We start from the raw sequence: 15,567 nt of genomic DNA, 5'->3' as shown, positions 1-15,567 counted from the left end.
ATCCAGGTGGGTGATAAGCAGGAATACAACATTTATCAATGCTGATCATTTGAGTAAGATGATCACAGGAACCATTAGGGGAGAGGTGAAGGGCAGATGGAAGCAGAATCAGATGGGAATGGGGAGGACTAGTGGGTAGTAATGGATGGAACCAGGAGTTGGAGGGTGAAAAAAAACTGGTGATGGGGCTGGAGTGGAGGTATGGGAAAGGGAACAAACAATGGGTGGATTTGAAAAAAGCAACAGGAATGCCGGCTTTGTTGAGTTACCTGAAATGAGAATGTTCATACCACTGGGTTGTGTGTACTGCCCAGACACTACACTAGAAAATCAGCAGATGCTGAAAATCCAAATCAACACAGGCAAAAGAGTTGAAGGAACTCAGCCGGCAGGGCAGCATCTGTGGTAAAGAGCACAAACAATAGAAAATCAGCAGATGCTGAAAATCCGAGCAACACACACACAACATACATCAAAGTTGCTGGTGAACGCAGCAGGCCAGGCAGCATCTGTAGGAAGAGGTGCAGTCGACGTTTCAGGCTGAGACCCTTCGTCAGGACTAACTGAAGGAAGAGTGAGTAAGGGATTTGAAAGTTGGAGGGGGAGGGGGAGATCCAAAAAGATCACACACAAAATGTTAGAGGAACGCAGCAGGCCAGGCAGCATCGATGGGAAAAAAATGCAGTTGACCCATCATCAGTTCTGAAACGTCGACTGCTACTCTTTGCCATAGATGCTGCCTGGCCAGACAGCCCTTCAGCTTGGTCTGGACCTCAGCCTGGCAGTGGAGGAGACCAAGGGCAGACGGGTCACTCGCCGTTGCTAAGGGCGGGGTGTTTCCTCTCGCGCGTCATGGGTCACGTGGATAAACAGAGCGAGCGCGCATGCGCCGTAGTGACCGCTGTTTTTCACCCCGGATAAAGCCGGTATTAACGCTGGGTTTCGGTTTGCGCCGGTTGTCCTGAGGACGGCCTGTTATATTTGTAGTTAGTGGCCGACGTGACGCTGCTGGCGATGGCGGAATGGGATTGGGATGGGGGTAAGAAATATAAAGGTTCTGTCGGCCAGGCCGTAGGGCCGACTGGTCCTCTGCGGGAAGCGTGCGGCGGCTTGTTAGACCGGCAGTTGAATTGCGACGTGGATGGAAACTGGGAGATGGATTGCGGCCTGCGGGGTGCAGTCCGTTCGCAGCGGGACCACCGAAACATGAATGGCGTGTGTCAATCACGGGGGTGGGGATGCTTGGGGTTTTGGTCCTCCCTTTAGTAGGGGACGTCATTTGTGCTGGAATCCCTGCGGGAAGCTTGAACCTAGAATCCGGGTCTGGTGACAGTTCTTGTTGTGAGTGTATTTAAGGTCGCAAAACAAGCCACTTAAAAACTCACTCCTATTCCTTTTTAATTAAAACGCATTCCTTTTTTAATCACTTTTGTGAGTTACAAGCAGCCGCGATGAGTATTTTATACTGGGGTTTCAGGTTATGCGGAGATTCTGCAGAAAGTGTAGCTGAGGCCAAGATCAGGTTAGCAGTGAATGGAGGAGCAGGCTTGTGAGGATCACATGGTTTACTCCAGCTCCTATGTTTTGTTCTTAGGCTCTGTGAGGTTGTCTGGATGGCAAATTTGAAATAGAGCTATTGGAAATACTGAGTTCAAACGCATTTCTGAAAGAAAAAACAGTTAATGTCAGTGAAAGTTCTAATACGCTCCCTATATACCTCCTTATCTGTTCAGCATTTCCAGTAAACCATAGGAGGTAGCTTTTTGGATGAATATTAGAATTGCCTGTTACATGCATTTTGTCCTGAGTCTGTTGTGCATTGACTGCTTTATTGATGAAATGGAATTATGATATTTGAATTTAGATAGCTGAAGAATGAATCTCTGTGTTGGTTAGGATACATGTGTGTCTCTTGTTCCAGTGTTTGATTAATACTAGTTATTGCTACTTTTTGTGCTATAGAATCATCTAAGTGGGGAGATAACTGGATAGTATGGATTGTAATCCGGATCTGGGCTGTAGCCTCCAAATGTACGGACCTGCAGCTCGTTTTTTTTTCACTACCTTACTTTCCATTTTTATATTTTCTATTTATGATTTATAGTTTAATTTTTTAATATTTACTATAGATTTGTGACCCAGGGAGCGGGAAGTGCAGAATCAAATATCGCTATGATGATTGTACGTTCTGGTATCAATTGTTTGGCAACAATAGAGTATAAAGTAATGCATAACTTTAAAGTGTGAATGCACACTTAAGCTTTGGATGCAAGATATTTCAGTAGTTTGTGTTTTGGAAGGAGGAATTAGGATTTTCTCCTTTAAATTTGCAAGCACAAACACCGAAGATGTCCAACAACAATCAATGCTGGGAAAGCTCAGTTAGTCAGACAGCATCAGTGGACAGTGTTTCAGGTTAAATGGGTAGGTGATAGGTGGAACCAGATGGGGAGGAAATGATGGGTAGATGAAACTTACTGGGGGAGAGCTGAAGAAAAACTAGGTAAGCAGGTAAGTGTGTGTGTGGGAGAAGAAGTGGAAGGATTATTCTGATTTTTGGACAGTGCTGGGGGATGAGATCAAGGACGGCTAATACACCTTCATTTGCTGGAGAAATGAGTTTGGTGTGAGATCATGTTGTGGTTGGTGGAAATAGCAGAGGATACAAACTTTGGATGTGAAGGCTGTTGGAGTGTTGGCACCAAAAAGCATCCATTTGATACAAGGTCAAAACCAGAGACAAATAATAAGAGCACTGGCGTTCAACTATCAAAGTATCTTGAGGGCGGGAGGGAGCATTACAAAAGACATTAGACTTGTAACAATGCTCTTTATATTTGAAGGAAAAAAATCTAAGACGTCTTAAATCAGTAGCTTCATTGTCACATTCTTGATTTCTCTCCAGCAATCTGTTTCTTTGCTTTTTTAAAGAATACTACTTAAACATCATCACTCCTGCCATTTGAGCCTGTAAACGTTATGTCATGTTAAATACTTGGTAAAGTTCTTATGGAAAAACTGAAATATTTTAGCATTTTAAATACATCTGCAGATGTGTGTCATTGATTTTCTGTATTTGGCATGCTCAGGCTGATGCAATGGCTTGATCAATGGGTCTTCCATCAGGAAGTGCTAAAGTTGAAGAGGAACTAACTTTGTGTGTGACTAATAATATGAAAAGCATTACTAGAGAGGCTCTATAATCATCTGCCCTTGCAATTAAGTGCCTGATTTCCAACCTACCATGCTTTTGGGTCCTTAAGAATAATTTCCAAGTAAATGCACACCATCTGGGTAGTCTCCAGCCCCTTGGCATGAACACTGAATTCTCCAACTTCTGGTAATTCCCTGTTCCTCCCTTCCCCCATCCCAGTTTCCCTCTGTCCCCTCCCCCAGCTGCCTATCACCGCCCTCATGGTTCCTTTCCCTATTCCTTCTTCACCTTTCCTGCCTATCCTCTCCCTGCTTCCCCTCCCCCACCTCTTTATCTTTCCCCTTACTGGTTTTTCACCTGGAACCTACCAGCCTTCTCATTCCCACCCTCCCCCACCTTCTTTATAGGGCCCCTGCCCCCTCCCTCTTCAGTCCTGACGAAGGGTTCCGGCCCGAAACGTTGACTGATCGTTTCCACGGATGCTGCCCGACCTGCTGAGTTCCTCCAGCATGTTGTGCGTGTGGCTTTGACCCCAGCATCTGCAGAGTGTTTTGTGTTGTGCGTGTGGCTTTGACCCCAGCATCTGCAGAGTGTTTTGTGTTGTGCGAGTTGCTTTTACCCCAGCATCTGCAGAGTGTTTTGTGTTGTGCGAGTTGCTTTTACCTCGGCATCTGCAGAGTGTTTTGTGTCTCTCGGTGGATGTGATGCCTCTACCCAGGCTAGAGACTTCTCTCTAAAGTAAACACGAGGAAATCTGCAGATGCTGGGAATTCAAGCAACACACATAAAATACTGGTGAGCGCAGCAGGCCAGGCAGCATCTTTAGGAAGAAGTACAGTCGACGTTTTGGAAGGGTCTTGGCCTGAAACGTCGACTGTACTTCTTCCTATAGATGCGGCCTGGCCTGCTGCGTTCACCAGCATTTTGTGTGTGTTGCTTCTCTCTGAAGTAACAAGTTTATGATTGGTAGGCCCTGAGCTCAGAAAAAGGTAAGGAGCAAGAAAAAAGAACAGGGATGTGAAGATATGGGATCGGGGTCGTCTGTCTATCCATGGGTCAGCTGCTGCCAGCCCCCCTCCCTCAAGGCCTGCATCCACCATTCTGGCAGGGTGTAGCTCTGAGTGTCATATGCCAGGCCTGAGTAGCTTACTGTCCATTGCTACTCTCACAGCCTGCCTTGCCACATTCAGCATAGAATATTCACTGTGGGAGTGAGGGGCTTCATCTTGGGTTCCTTGAGCAGCAACTGGGAAGGCAGTGGTTCATGCCAGCTTTCTGGCATGAGAGTGCAGTTGCCTTTAATACTTCTACTTGTAATGCAGCTGAGACTCCTTTTGGTGTTCATTCCATTAGTGGTCCGATAGCTGGTTGTACGCAAGATACTGGTGTATGTCCTGGACTAAAAATGCTCTTATTTGGACCCTATGCCTTCTGTTTTAATAACTTCTAATTTATTAATGTTTATGAATTTTTATTCTAGATTGCATTCCTTGAATGAAATGTGCTATTTTCAAATTACCTAAGACTTAATTGCCTTAAGTGCTCTTGACCTCTGTTTGGGGATAAGTACTGTTTGATTGAACTGCTTAAGATAGTTTCCATCAGTTTGCTGATAGTTGTGAATAGGTTGTTTGGGCAGAAATTATTTGGTTTGAATTTCTGCTTTTTATGAGGAGGGTAAGGCTAGGCAATTTTCCACACTTCCAGGTAGATATTAGTGTTGTAACTGTATTGGAAAAGATTGGCTAATATTGTGTCTTATTCTGGGGTGAAAGTTATTAGTAACACAGTAGAATGTTCTCCATTCCCACACTTTTCTATATTTAGTGCTGTTAGCCATTACTCTACAATATGTGGAGTGAACTGATATTGCTTAATGGAGATTTCAGGAAGAGTGAATCATATTGGTGTTACATGATGACATTACAGATGATCATAGACCTGCAAATCCCTTACTATTTCACTATTTAACTAGTTCTCTTTTGAATATCACTTGATAATTTAGTTGGGATCTTTACTACTGGAGCATTCTTTTTTAAAAAAGCTTCCTCACGTTCACTTACTTTTCCCATTTGCCTTCATTCCTGGTTCTTGACCCTTGTTCCAACAGGAACAGTATCTCTCTTGCTGTGTCTGAACCCCAAATGATTTTAAATGCCCCCATCATAACCCCTCACACCTTCCCCTATTGAAAGGGGAATAACACCAGCTAAATTATAATTTAAATAACAAATCTCAAGTGAGAAAAGCAGCTTAAAAATCTGTAGTGAGAAATAACCTATAAATTAGTTGAATGGTACATTGTTTTTTTTCCCCTTTAGAATCCATAACTTCAGGTGAATTTCAGCTAAGTTGTTTCCCAATAATGGAGTCTAATGAATATATTTCAAACTGTTTCATGAATGTCTTTCATTGCAGCATTTACTGGAAGACTTCTCAATGCAGCTCTTGCGATCCATCATTTTGTCTGTTGAAATCAACAGCAACCTTATTGTTATTGCTTTGCTGCTCCTGGACATGGGTATTGATTTGCACCCATCAACATGATCTTAACAAATCTTAAGAAAACTTGACAACAGTGTCAAAGTTATATAAACTGATTTTGTTGCCTTAGATCAAACCCTGAAAAGTGCTTTTCTGCTTGAGATGTCAAAACATTCTGCATTCTCTCAATATGTAAAATTTATTGGCATTTTTTCATCTTTGTATATAATCTTTTGTTTTGTCTGTTAATCTTGTATGCTCCAAGCTTTTCTTTAACTCCCTCCCTGCCCACGCACAGATGTGCTAATTAAAAATATGGTTCCATTATTTGTTTTTTAATAGCTTCAATGCTAATTGATTCCTGGAATTGATGGGAAGGCAATGTCTATACCTTGGAGATAACCAAGATACTTAAGTGAATCTTTCTTCAGAATCTGCATCAGCCTTTAATATTTTATTGCACATTGCAGTATCTGTGTTAAGATTTCTGCAAGTAGCTGTGCTGTGCTCTCTGAAACCAAGTTTATGCATCCTGAGCATTGAGTGTGATTAATTTCACACAATGCACCAAAGTATTTTAACAGAATAATTACCTGAAATGATAGTAAGGCTGAGTGAGGACAAATTTGTTGTAGTTCATTAAACCATACTGAGTGTCTTGTACAATAAAATATGTGGAACATTCCAAGAAGTTCATTCCTAGCTTTTTATGTTCAAATTGTATTTAAAAGAAGTAACTTGGTTTTTTTTTAAATGGTATTTAAGCTGTTGAGTTTTTCAAAATAAAACATGCAGCAGATTTAGTTTTCTGATTCTAGATTTATTACATTCAGTTTCACAATTTGCCTTGTTTAAGTTTGACCCATTTGTTGCTGGGCTAATGTCACACACTTGCATACTTTTGAGGGAGGCGTAGGAAATAAATTGGAAGTGCGATGTTGAAATTATGCCTTTAGTCATCCAAATTTACTGTTTCTTTTTCAGTTAGTTTTCTATTTAGATTCTTTTACTGTTTTATATTGGACCCATGCCATTAAATTAGTCAAACGGGTCCTCTATCAAAGTCTGTGCCAAACATATCGCACCCTTAACCATTTCCTCCTGCATCTTCGTTTAGATTGCATCTTCATTTCCCCTTTCCAGTTAATTTTCTTGCAATTTACCTTCTTTAATGATATTTTACAAGAACCAATTTACCCACCTGGAAACATATCTTTGGCATGTGGGAGGGAACTGGAACACCCAGAAAGAACCCAGTTACAGGAAAAACATGCAAACTCCATGCATACAGCATCCATATTCAGGATTAAGCACGACTGGAGCTGTGAGACACCAAAAATTCTGAGTACTATTAAATTAACCTTCAACGTTTTGGAAAACGTGCTGCCTTACCATCTTGTATCTCTTCGTACTTTGTATTCTTTTATATCATTTTAAGAAAAAAAAATCACTGCATTCTCCTTGAGGAATTTTTTTTTATTCCTGAACATTCTGAAGGAATCCGCTATAGCTTATTTGCTACCTATATTAAAAATCAAAGGAAAGTTAATACTGGATGTTTCAGTTCATATGAGAGTTGAGAGGATTCCAGGCTGTAGGAGATGGAGTGAAGTTTATTGTTTTGCTATGCAAACAACAGGAATTCTGCAGATGCTGGAAATTCAAGCAACACACATCAAAGTTGCTGGTGAACGCAGCAGGCCAGGCAGCATCTCCAGGAAGAGGTACAGTCGACCTCTTGGAGGGATCTCCCCCTCCCCCTCCAACTTTCAAATCTCTTACTCACTCTTCCTTCAGTTAGTCCTGATGAAGGGTCTCGGCCTGAAACGTCGACTGTACCTCTTCCTAGAGATGCTGCCTGGCTTGCTGCATTCACCAGCAACTTTGATGTGTGTTGCTTTATTATTTTGCTTCAGGTTTTTAATTTGATTTTAATTAACTCTTTAAATTTTAGTTTTCATTAAAATTGGAATACTTTTATGTACAGTAGATTCCGGTTAATTGGGGCAGCTGCTTATTTGGGATAACTTTGAATGAACTAAAATTAATTGAGAAAATAGCAAGGATTCCCTTCATTTATTTGGGATGCTGTGCCACTTCACTGGGGCAAGAGACTGTTTCCAGCTAGCATCAGTTGTGTGCACTCGTGTGGTCATTAGACACTACACAGTGTTTGGAGTGAACAGTTTTTAAACCGTGTCAGTTGCGTGTGTTTGTGTTTAAAATGCAGTGATTTTTGTCACTGATAGTTGGTGAGTAATGAACAGTAAGACAATTAGAACAGTTCAGGCTTGTAGATGCCAGAATTGGCTGAGAAACAAAGCAATTTCACTACTTCAAGTTAGGAACTACGAAGAATTTGAAGGTATCAGTAATCATTTTGAATGTTACAATTAAAATGAACATTTGGAGGAAGCACTGTTTGAAGACGGTTCATTTTCTGTACCATGCATCTGCACTGATTTTGTTCATTTATAGTCGATTAAAAGAAAACATCAGTGTAAACTGAATTCCCCCATCAATAACTTATTAGAAACTAATACAGTTATATACAGTTCTGGTCACTGAATTATAGGAAAGATGTCAATAAAATTGAGAGAGTACAGAGGAGGTTTACTAAAATGTTGCCTGGGTTTCATCTCCTAAGTTACAAAGAAAGGTTGAACAAGTCAGGTCTTTATTCTTTGGAGCGTAGAAGATTGAGGAGGGACTTGATAGAGATGTTTAAAATTATGAGGGGGATTGATAGAGTTGACGTGGATAGGCTTTTTCCTTTGAGAGTGGGGAAGATTCAAACAAGAGGACATGAGTTGAGAGTTAAAGGACAAAAGTTTAGGGGTAACATGAGGGGGAACTTCTTTACTCAGAGTGGTAGCTGTGTGGAACGAGCTTCCAGCAGAAGTGGTTGAGGCAGGTTCGATGTTGTCGTTTAAAGTTAAGTTGGATAGCTATATGGACAGGAAAGGAATGGAGGGTTATGGGCTGAGTGCAGGTCGGTGGGACTAGATGAGAGTAAGAGCTCGGCACAGACTAGAAGGGCCGAGATGGCCTGTTTCTGTGCTGTTATGGTTATATGGTTATATATAATGCTGTAGTAGTTTTGGTAGGGTTCTTATTTATTCTGTGTTTCATTTAAATGCATGATTTGTTATTCAGTTAAGTGGTAGTTCCACGAAACTTCAGCTAATTGGGACAGCTGCTTAATTGGGCCAAAGTGTTCTGGTCCTGATGTGCCCCAACTAACCAGAATCCACTGTAATTCTACTAAGTTCAATGGCTTCTGTAAAGTGGATGTTATTTGGTCCTTGTAGTTGTACTTGGATACCGAGGGCCAGTGAAATAAGCCCACCGCATTTAGCTCGTGTAAATGGAAGGTCTGCAGACTCTTCCAGTTCAAGATGCTCAGTCAGCATGACCGTGCCTATTTTTAGAACCAAAGTTATAAAATCTTGGATGAATGGAAATGTAATTAAAATATTCCTGTCATTCAAAAGTAGAAATAAATATACTGTAAACTTTGAACTTTCTGTAGCTGAAAATAATTGTTTACTATTTAGTAAATCAAAATAACTTGTTTTTCTTGCAGTTCTATAATGATGCACAATGAAGAGCATGTGCTTGTGTCTCTTCAGTCAGACTGATACTGGAAATGTTAAAGCTTTTGGAATGAATCATCTTTAAATCTGGTAGAAAAAAAATGAGTGGTTCCAAACCTGATATCCTATGGGCTCCACATCATGTGGACAGATTTGTCGTTTGTGACTCTGAACTTTGTCTTTATCGTACTGAATCAGTTGGAAATTTTGAAGCTAAAGCTGGTTCGTTGAGGCTTTCGGAGGACACCACAGCCACATTGTTGGCAATTAACTCTGACACACCTTATATGAAATGTGTGGCTTGGTATCCTAAATATGATCCCGAATGTTTACTTGCTGTCGGTCAAGCCAATGGACGGGTTGTCCTTACCAGCCTTGGTCAAGATCGTAATTCTAAATTCAGAGATTTGATGGGGAAAGAATTTGTTCCTAAGCATGCTCGTCAGTGTAATACATTGGCCTGGAATCCTGTGGACAGCAATTGGCTTGCTGCTGGACTGGATAAACACAGAGCAGATTTCTCTGTACTCATTTGGGATATCAGCAGCAAATACACACCAGAAATTGCAGTTCCAGCAGAGAAAGTCCGGCTTTCTGCTGGTGATACCGATGCAGGACTTGTGGTGACAAAGCCATTGTATGAACTAGGGCAGAATGATGCAAGCCTCTCCCTTTGCTGGCTCCCAAGAGACCAAAAACTGCTTCTAGCAGGTATGCATCGCAACCTTGCAATTTTTGACCTGAGAAACACCAGCCAAAAGATGTTTGTCAATACAAAAGCTGTTCAGGGTGTAACAGTTGATCCTCATTTTCATGATCGTGTGGCATCTTTCTTTGAAGGACAGGTGGCAATTTGGGACCTGAGGAAGTTTGAAAAGCCAGTACTGACATTGACTGAGCAACCCAAACCACTAACAAAAGTAGCTTGGTGTCCAACAAGAACTGGATTGCTGGCTACGTTGACTAGAGATAGCAATATAATTCGCCTCTATGATATGCAGCACACACCAGCACCCATTGGGGATGAAACTGAACCTACCATAATTGAAAGGAGTGTTCAGCCATGTGAAAACTATATTGCCTCATTTGCTTGGCATCCAACAAATCAGAACCGTATGGTTGTGGTGACGTCAAATAGACTGATGTCAGATTTTACAGTCTTTGAGCGGATATCGTTGGCTTGGAGTCCCACTACTACTTTGATGTGGGCATGTGGCAGACACTTGTACAACTGCAGCGAAGAGGGAGAAACTAGTTCAGGAGAGAAAGATGTTGCCACAAAAATGAGACAGCGAGCACTGTCAAGATATGGGCTTGATACCGAGCAAGTGTGGAGAAATCATTTGTTGGCTGGAGATGATGATCCTCAGTTAAAATCTTTATGGTATACCCTACATTATATCCTTTTGATTAATATTCTTAGCAATGGAAATTACTGTTTAAAAAGTGATAAATCTTGCAGAGATATTTTTAAGACCAAAGCTTGCATAGAGTTAAGAATCACAAACACAAGAAAATCTGCAGATGCTGGAAGTCCAAGCAACACGCAGGAAATGATGGAGGAACTCAGCAGGCCAGACAGCATCTAAGGAAAACAGTCGATATTTTGGACCGAGACCCTTCATCAGGACAAGAGTTAAGAATGTTTATTTTTTACTTTGCTATACTGCTATATTTTGAAGTAAATGAAAGATGCCATGATTTTTATTTTTGATTACCTGAAAGATGTTTATCTTGGGCTATGCGTATATTCAAGATAAGTGCAAGGTGATGTTTTATGGGAAATTTAAACCCGGGCAGGGCTGGCACATAGAGTACATATTACTAGTTCTCTGAAGGTGGTAACATAGCATGGCAAAGAAGCCATATGGCATACTTGCCTTCATTGGTTGGGGCACTGAAACATATTGGGACGTCATACTATAGCTATGTTAGATATTGGTGAGACAGTGTTTGGAGTACTGTGTGTAGTTTAGCTTGACATGCTACAGTAAGAATGTGATTAAACAAGGAAGGCTGAAGAAATGATTCATAAGGATGTTACCATGAGGGCTTGTGTTATAAGGAGAAGCTAGGACTGTTCTCCCTGATGTGAAGGGTAACCCTGGAGGTTTATAAAATCGTGGTGGGGGGGGGTGTATGAATAACTATGGTGGATCGTCAAATTCTTCCCAAAATACATAAGCTTAACTAGAGAACATAGGATCAGGTAAGGGGGAAAACATTTGAAAGGTTTCTGAGGGACAAGTTTTTCCACAAAGGAGCTGGTAGGTAAGGAAATGAGCTGCAGAGAAAGTATGGAGGCAGGTCCAATTACAATGTTTAAAAGATGGTGGATAGGAAAGATTTGTAGGGATGTTGGCCAGAAGCAGGCAAATGGGACTAGATTGAGTAGGCCCCATGAATGGAATGGACAAGCTGGACCAAAGGTTCTGTACTTTTGCTATACAACTCTATAACTTGCTGCAATTGTTCTGTTGTTTATTAATTGATAGAGATTGAATGTTGTGGTTAGTCAACAGCTTCATTATCGCATAACGTTGGACTTTATTTTTTATTTGGCATAATAGACTAAGTAGGATGGGTAGTAATTATTTTCTAGCATTTCTCGTGTTCCAATGAAACTCTGCATATTCTGACATATTTTCAGCTCCTGAAATCTTTGTATATGGCTGCTTTACAACTGCCAGCCAGGCTACAAAGCATGATCCTATTTCTTGAATATGTCAATGTCCCCATCAGTCATCATTTTGTGACTTGTAAAAATTACTCCTGCATTTAACTGGAGATATCATGGTTTTCACTTGTCTTGGGCCATTTTAAACTCTTTTACATGTAGCGATGAACTTTTGAAGTGTAATTATATCCTCCATTTCTCTTCTGTTCCCCGAACCCCACTCCAGCATCTGAACAATGAATAGGCATGGTTCTAAGCATATTAAACATCCTTTTTGCACTGTAGACTACCTTGCTTGTATTAGTTACACTTCTTAAATGGAAAATTAAAATTGCAATATTCATTGCTGAAGTGATTTTGGAAAATCTGAGAATGATAAAAATTTAACTTCTAATGAAGAAGAGTTTAATATTATCTATCAAGAAGAGAGAGTTCAATTCCTGAAAGAGCCTCTTTAATATTTCTCCATTGCAGTATTAACTTTCAGTATTAAATAACATAGAATAATTTTCTTTTTGAAGCAGTTATTGATGCCTTGTGTGTCTGCCATGTATTACTGGTTATTGCAAAAGTATTTTAACATTTTAATTAGTCTCAGTGTTTGATATGACCATATAAATGACTATTTTGCAACTATTTTTTGAAGTTGTTACTTTAAAGTTCAAGGAGAAAGAAATTTAATTTGTCATCTGAAACCTCGGCAATCTAAAGTGCTCTATACCTTTGAAGTGTAATCACTAATAATTTACTGTGGTACCTAATTTTCACTAAAATGGGGTGTAGTTGGCTGTGAGCTGTCTTGGCAGCTAATGTCTGCCATCAGATGATTAAGGAAGACTGCAGCTGTTTGATGGCAACAGTGTGATTGTAGGTTTAGACATGGAATGTTCAAATTCTGGATCATTTTAAGGTTACTGCACATTGCTAGGAGATGCTGAGCATTTAGAATTTTGCTAGTTACTATTGAAGGTGGCAAATGAAATTGGTCAATTTTTTCCTTCATGTTGCTTTCCTAAATTTGTAATCACTCATGAAACAATATGCAGAAGATGCAGAACAGAAGTCATCTGTGAACAAAGTGCCTCTTGTTTACTCTGGCATTAAAGCAATTTTAAAATCAAGTGCTGGTGAGTGAATTTAAATGCAATTTTTGATTTCATCTTTCATGTTCCAGGTTTTTAAGATGTTGGAAAAAATTTGTAGCTTGGTTTGAGGAGGATGTTGCTGAGTAGCTTGCCGAGCTGGCTTGTTGGCTTGGCGATGTTTCGTTACCCAGTGCAACTTCGAATGAATTCGAAGCTGCACTGATGATGTTGCCTGGCTGGTGAAAGAAACATTTGCAAACCAGCTCAGCAAGCTACTCAACAACAATGTTCCAGGTTATTTTTCAAGTTTCATAGCATTTGACTTTAAATAAAAATAAACAATAATGTGTAAATAATTTAATTTACTTTGCTTTTTATGCAATTTAATGCTGTGATGGTTTGAAACCCTATTTGCATGTTTCCATATGTGAAAACTGTTGCAGATTAGAACATTGGAATTAAGTTCAGTTAACAAAGATTAGCTTTATTTGGACATGTTTTGATGTTTCCATCTACATGCTGTGAAATGCAATGTTTGTGTCAACAATCAACATAGTCTGATGATGCGCTGGGGGCAGGCCACAAGTGTCCATGCTTCTGATGACACCGTTGTCTGCCCACAACTTACTTAACCCTAAACTGTACATCTTTAGAAAATGGGAGGAAAGTGGAACACCCAGAGGAAACCCATAGGGTCCCTGGGGAACATATAGTGGCAGGAATTGAACCCCAATCGCTGGTGCTGTAAAGCATTGTGCCAACTGCTGCCTACTGTGCCACCCCACAACAAAAGCATGGATATATTTATTTTCTAGAAACCAATATATTCTCTGAAGCATCATTATCATCTTTGTTTGCAATTATCCCATTGCCAGAGAGAAAAACAGAGAGCTATAAACATAGTTGGACAGGATCGGATCGACAGACAGATGTGATCAGGTACCAGAGTGAGGAACGATGTTTGGCTCTTCAGCTTTGTGGCTGGATCCAGAAGGGTCCAGATATTGATGTGGGTCCTTTTCTGAACTCATTGGAACAAGGAGAAGAATGGGAAAGAGCTGCTGCTGTTGCACTTTTTAATCTTGACATCCGAAGAGCAATAGAGATTCTCAATAAGGGAGCTGCTTTAGGGAAAGGTATACCATCTATTTTTTTTATTGTTTGAAGCTATTTAATCCTAAAATGTCTGTTAAATTTATTATTGCCTTTTATTTTTTTTCAGTGAGGTAAAAGAGAATGACCTGATTTGTTTCAAGTAATAAAATGAGATGAATGCAGGATAGACACTACTTTTTGTGTATGAAAAACTTTAAATGACAATTTCTCAACGTCTTGGCCTTGTTTTTTGTTAGGGTTTATCCGTATTTTAAATTGATGTTCCATGGAGTGTCTTGGTTTCCAAACATTGTACTAGGAATGCAGATTCACCCACAAATCTGGGCACAGCACTGGCTCAAAATGAGCATGGCGAGAATTTGTGCTACTTGTGATCCTTTGAAGTGACATAATAAATTTATTTAAACAAGTTGTGAAATCTAACTGGTGTCACTGGGTGCTTGAATGAAGTATTTAATTTAATAGGAACTGACCAGACTAATGCAAACTAGTAGAAGGGTTCAGTGAAATTTAAGATTTTTTTTCATTGATTTTAAATTCAATTCACCCATAGATGGCACATTTTGGGGGGGATTTCTGGTTATATTGATAAAATGATACCAAGATGACTTTAGTGTGTGCACATTTTAAAAACAAATTTATTATACTACTATATGTCCTAATCGCACTGCTTCAAGAAAACAACATTGAGTTGTGATTGTGCAATTGATGTTGTGTCAAAACTTTTAACTGTAAATCACCACTGCACAATATCAAAACAATAATCAACACGATTCTTGGTGCAATCTTTATTTCTGTGTGTAAGACCAAATCTTAATTTCGTAAGGTATTATTTGTCTTATTAATTTGAAAATGCACATTTCTAACAAGTGAGAGTGGCAGGCAGCTGGGTAGTTCATGAGGTGGTGTGAGTAGTCCTCCACTTCCAGAGGTTCCCAGCAACCAGTGAGAATGTTGTCCTTCCATGTGCTTCAGTGAATGAGTCAATAAGATTTGAGCTTGGGCACCGAGCATGTACAATGGCCAGAGACTATTGTATGGCAACCACTATGGCCCTGACGTAGCCAGTGAATGATTCGTTAGATAGACATGCAGGGTCAAAAAGGCTTCTTGGCTTGCCATATCCAGACTAACTGTTGTTTATCCCTTTTCTTTTCCTCAAATCTATCAATTCACCCCTGCCCTCCCTCGTCATTTTCTTTCCACTCAGGGACGACATACAGCAGCCAACCTTTAACACATTTTTGGCATATGGAAGAAACCATGCCATGACAGAGAAAGCAAATAAATTCCAAATAGCACCCAAAATCATTATTTACTTATTTTTATTTGGAGATGCAGTGGGGAACAGGCCCTTCTGGCCTAACGAGCCATGCCGCCCAGCAGCCCACCTACTTGATCCTAACCTGATCACAGGACAAGTTACAGTGACCAACTAACCTACTAAACCATACG

General features: G+C 40.2%; 1 protein-coding gene across 3 annotated transcripts in view; it reads left to right on the top strand.

Annotated features, from left to right (window-relative positions):
- The first annotated feature begins 875 nt into the window (after window positions 1–875).
- The window catches only part of mios (missing oocyte, meiosis regulator, homolog (Drosophila)), a 47,891-nt gene continuing 33,199 nt past the window's right edge, over window positions 876–15,567 (top strand). For 2 of the 3 annotated variants that reach the window (XM_063043808.1, XM_063043806.1), the window contains exons 1-4: window positions 901–1,039; window positions 9,225–10,632; window positions 12,940–13,038; window positions 13,872–14,132. In XM_063043808.1, coding sequence (XP_062899878.1) covers window positions 9,336–10,632; window positions 12,940–13,038; window positions 13,872–14,132 — 1,657 coding nt within the window. In that variant the 5' untranslated portion in view covers window positions 901–1,039; window positions 9,225–9,335. Of the gene's footprint in view, window positions 1,040–9,224; window positions 10,633–12,939; window positions 13,039–13,871; window positions 14,133–15,567 lie in introns of all 3 variants that reach the window. The other variant, XM_063043807.1, reaches the window with a different exon arrangement.

Source organism: Mobula hypostoma, chromosome 3 (genome assembly GCF_963921235.1).
Source record: "Mobula hypostoma chromosome 3, sMobHyp1.1, whole genome shotgun sequence".
Lineage (NCBI taxonomy): Eukaryota > Metazoa > Chordata > Chondrichthyes > Myliobatiformes > Myliobatidae > Mobula > Mobula hypostoma.
The sequence above is the reverse complement of the archived record's forward strand: the minus strand, read 5'-3'. Positions and strand labels throughout refer to the sequence as shown.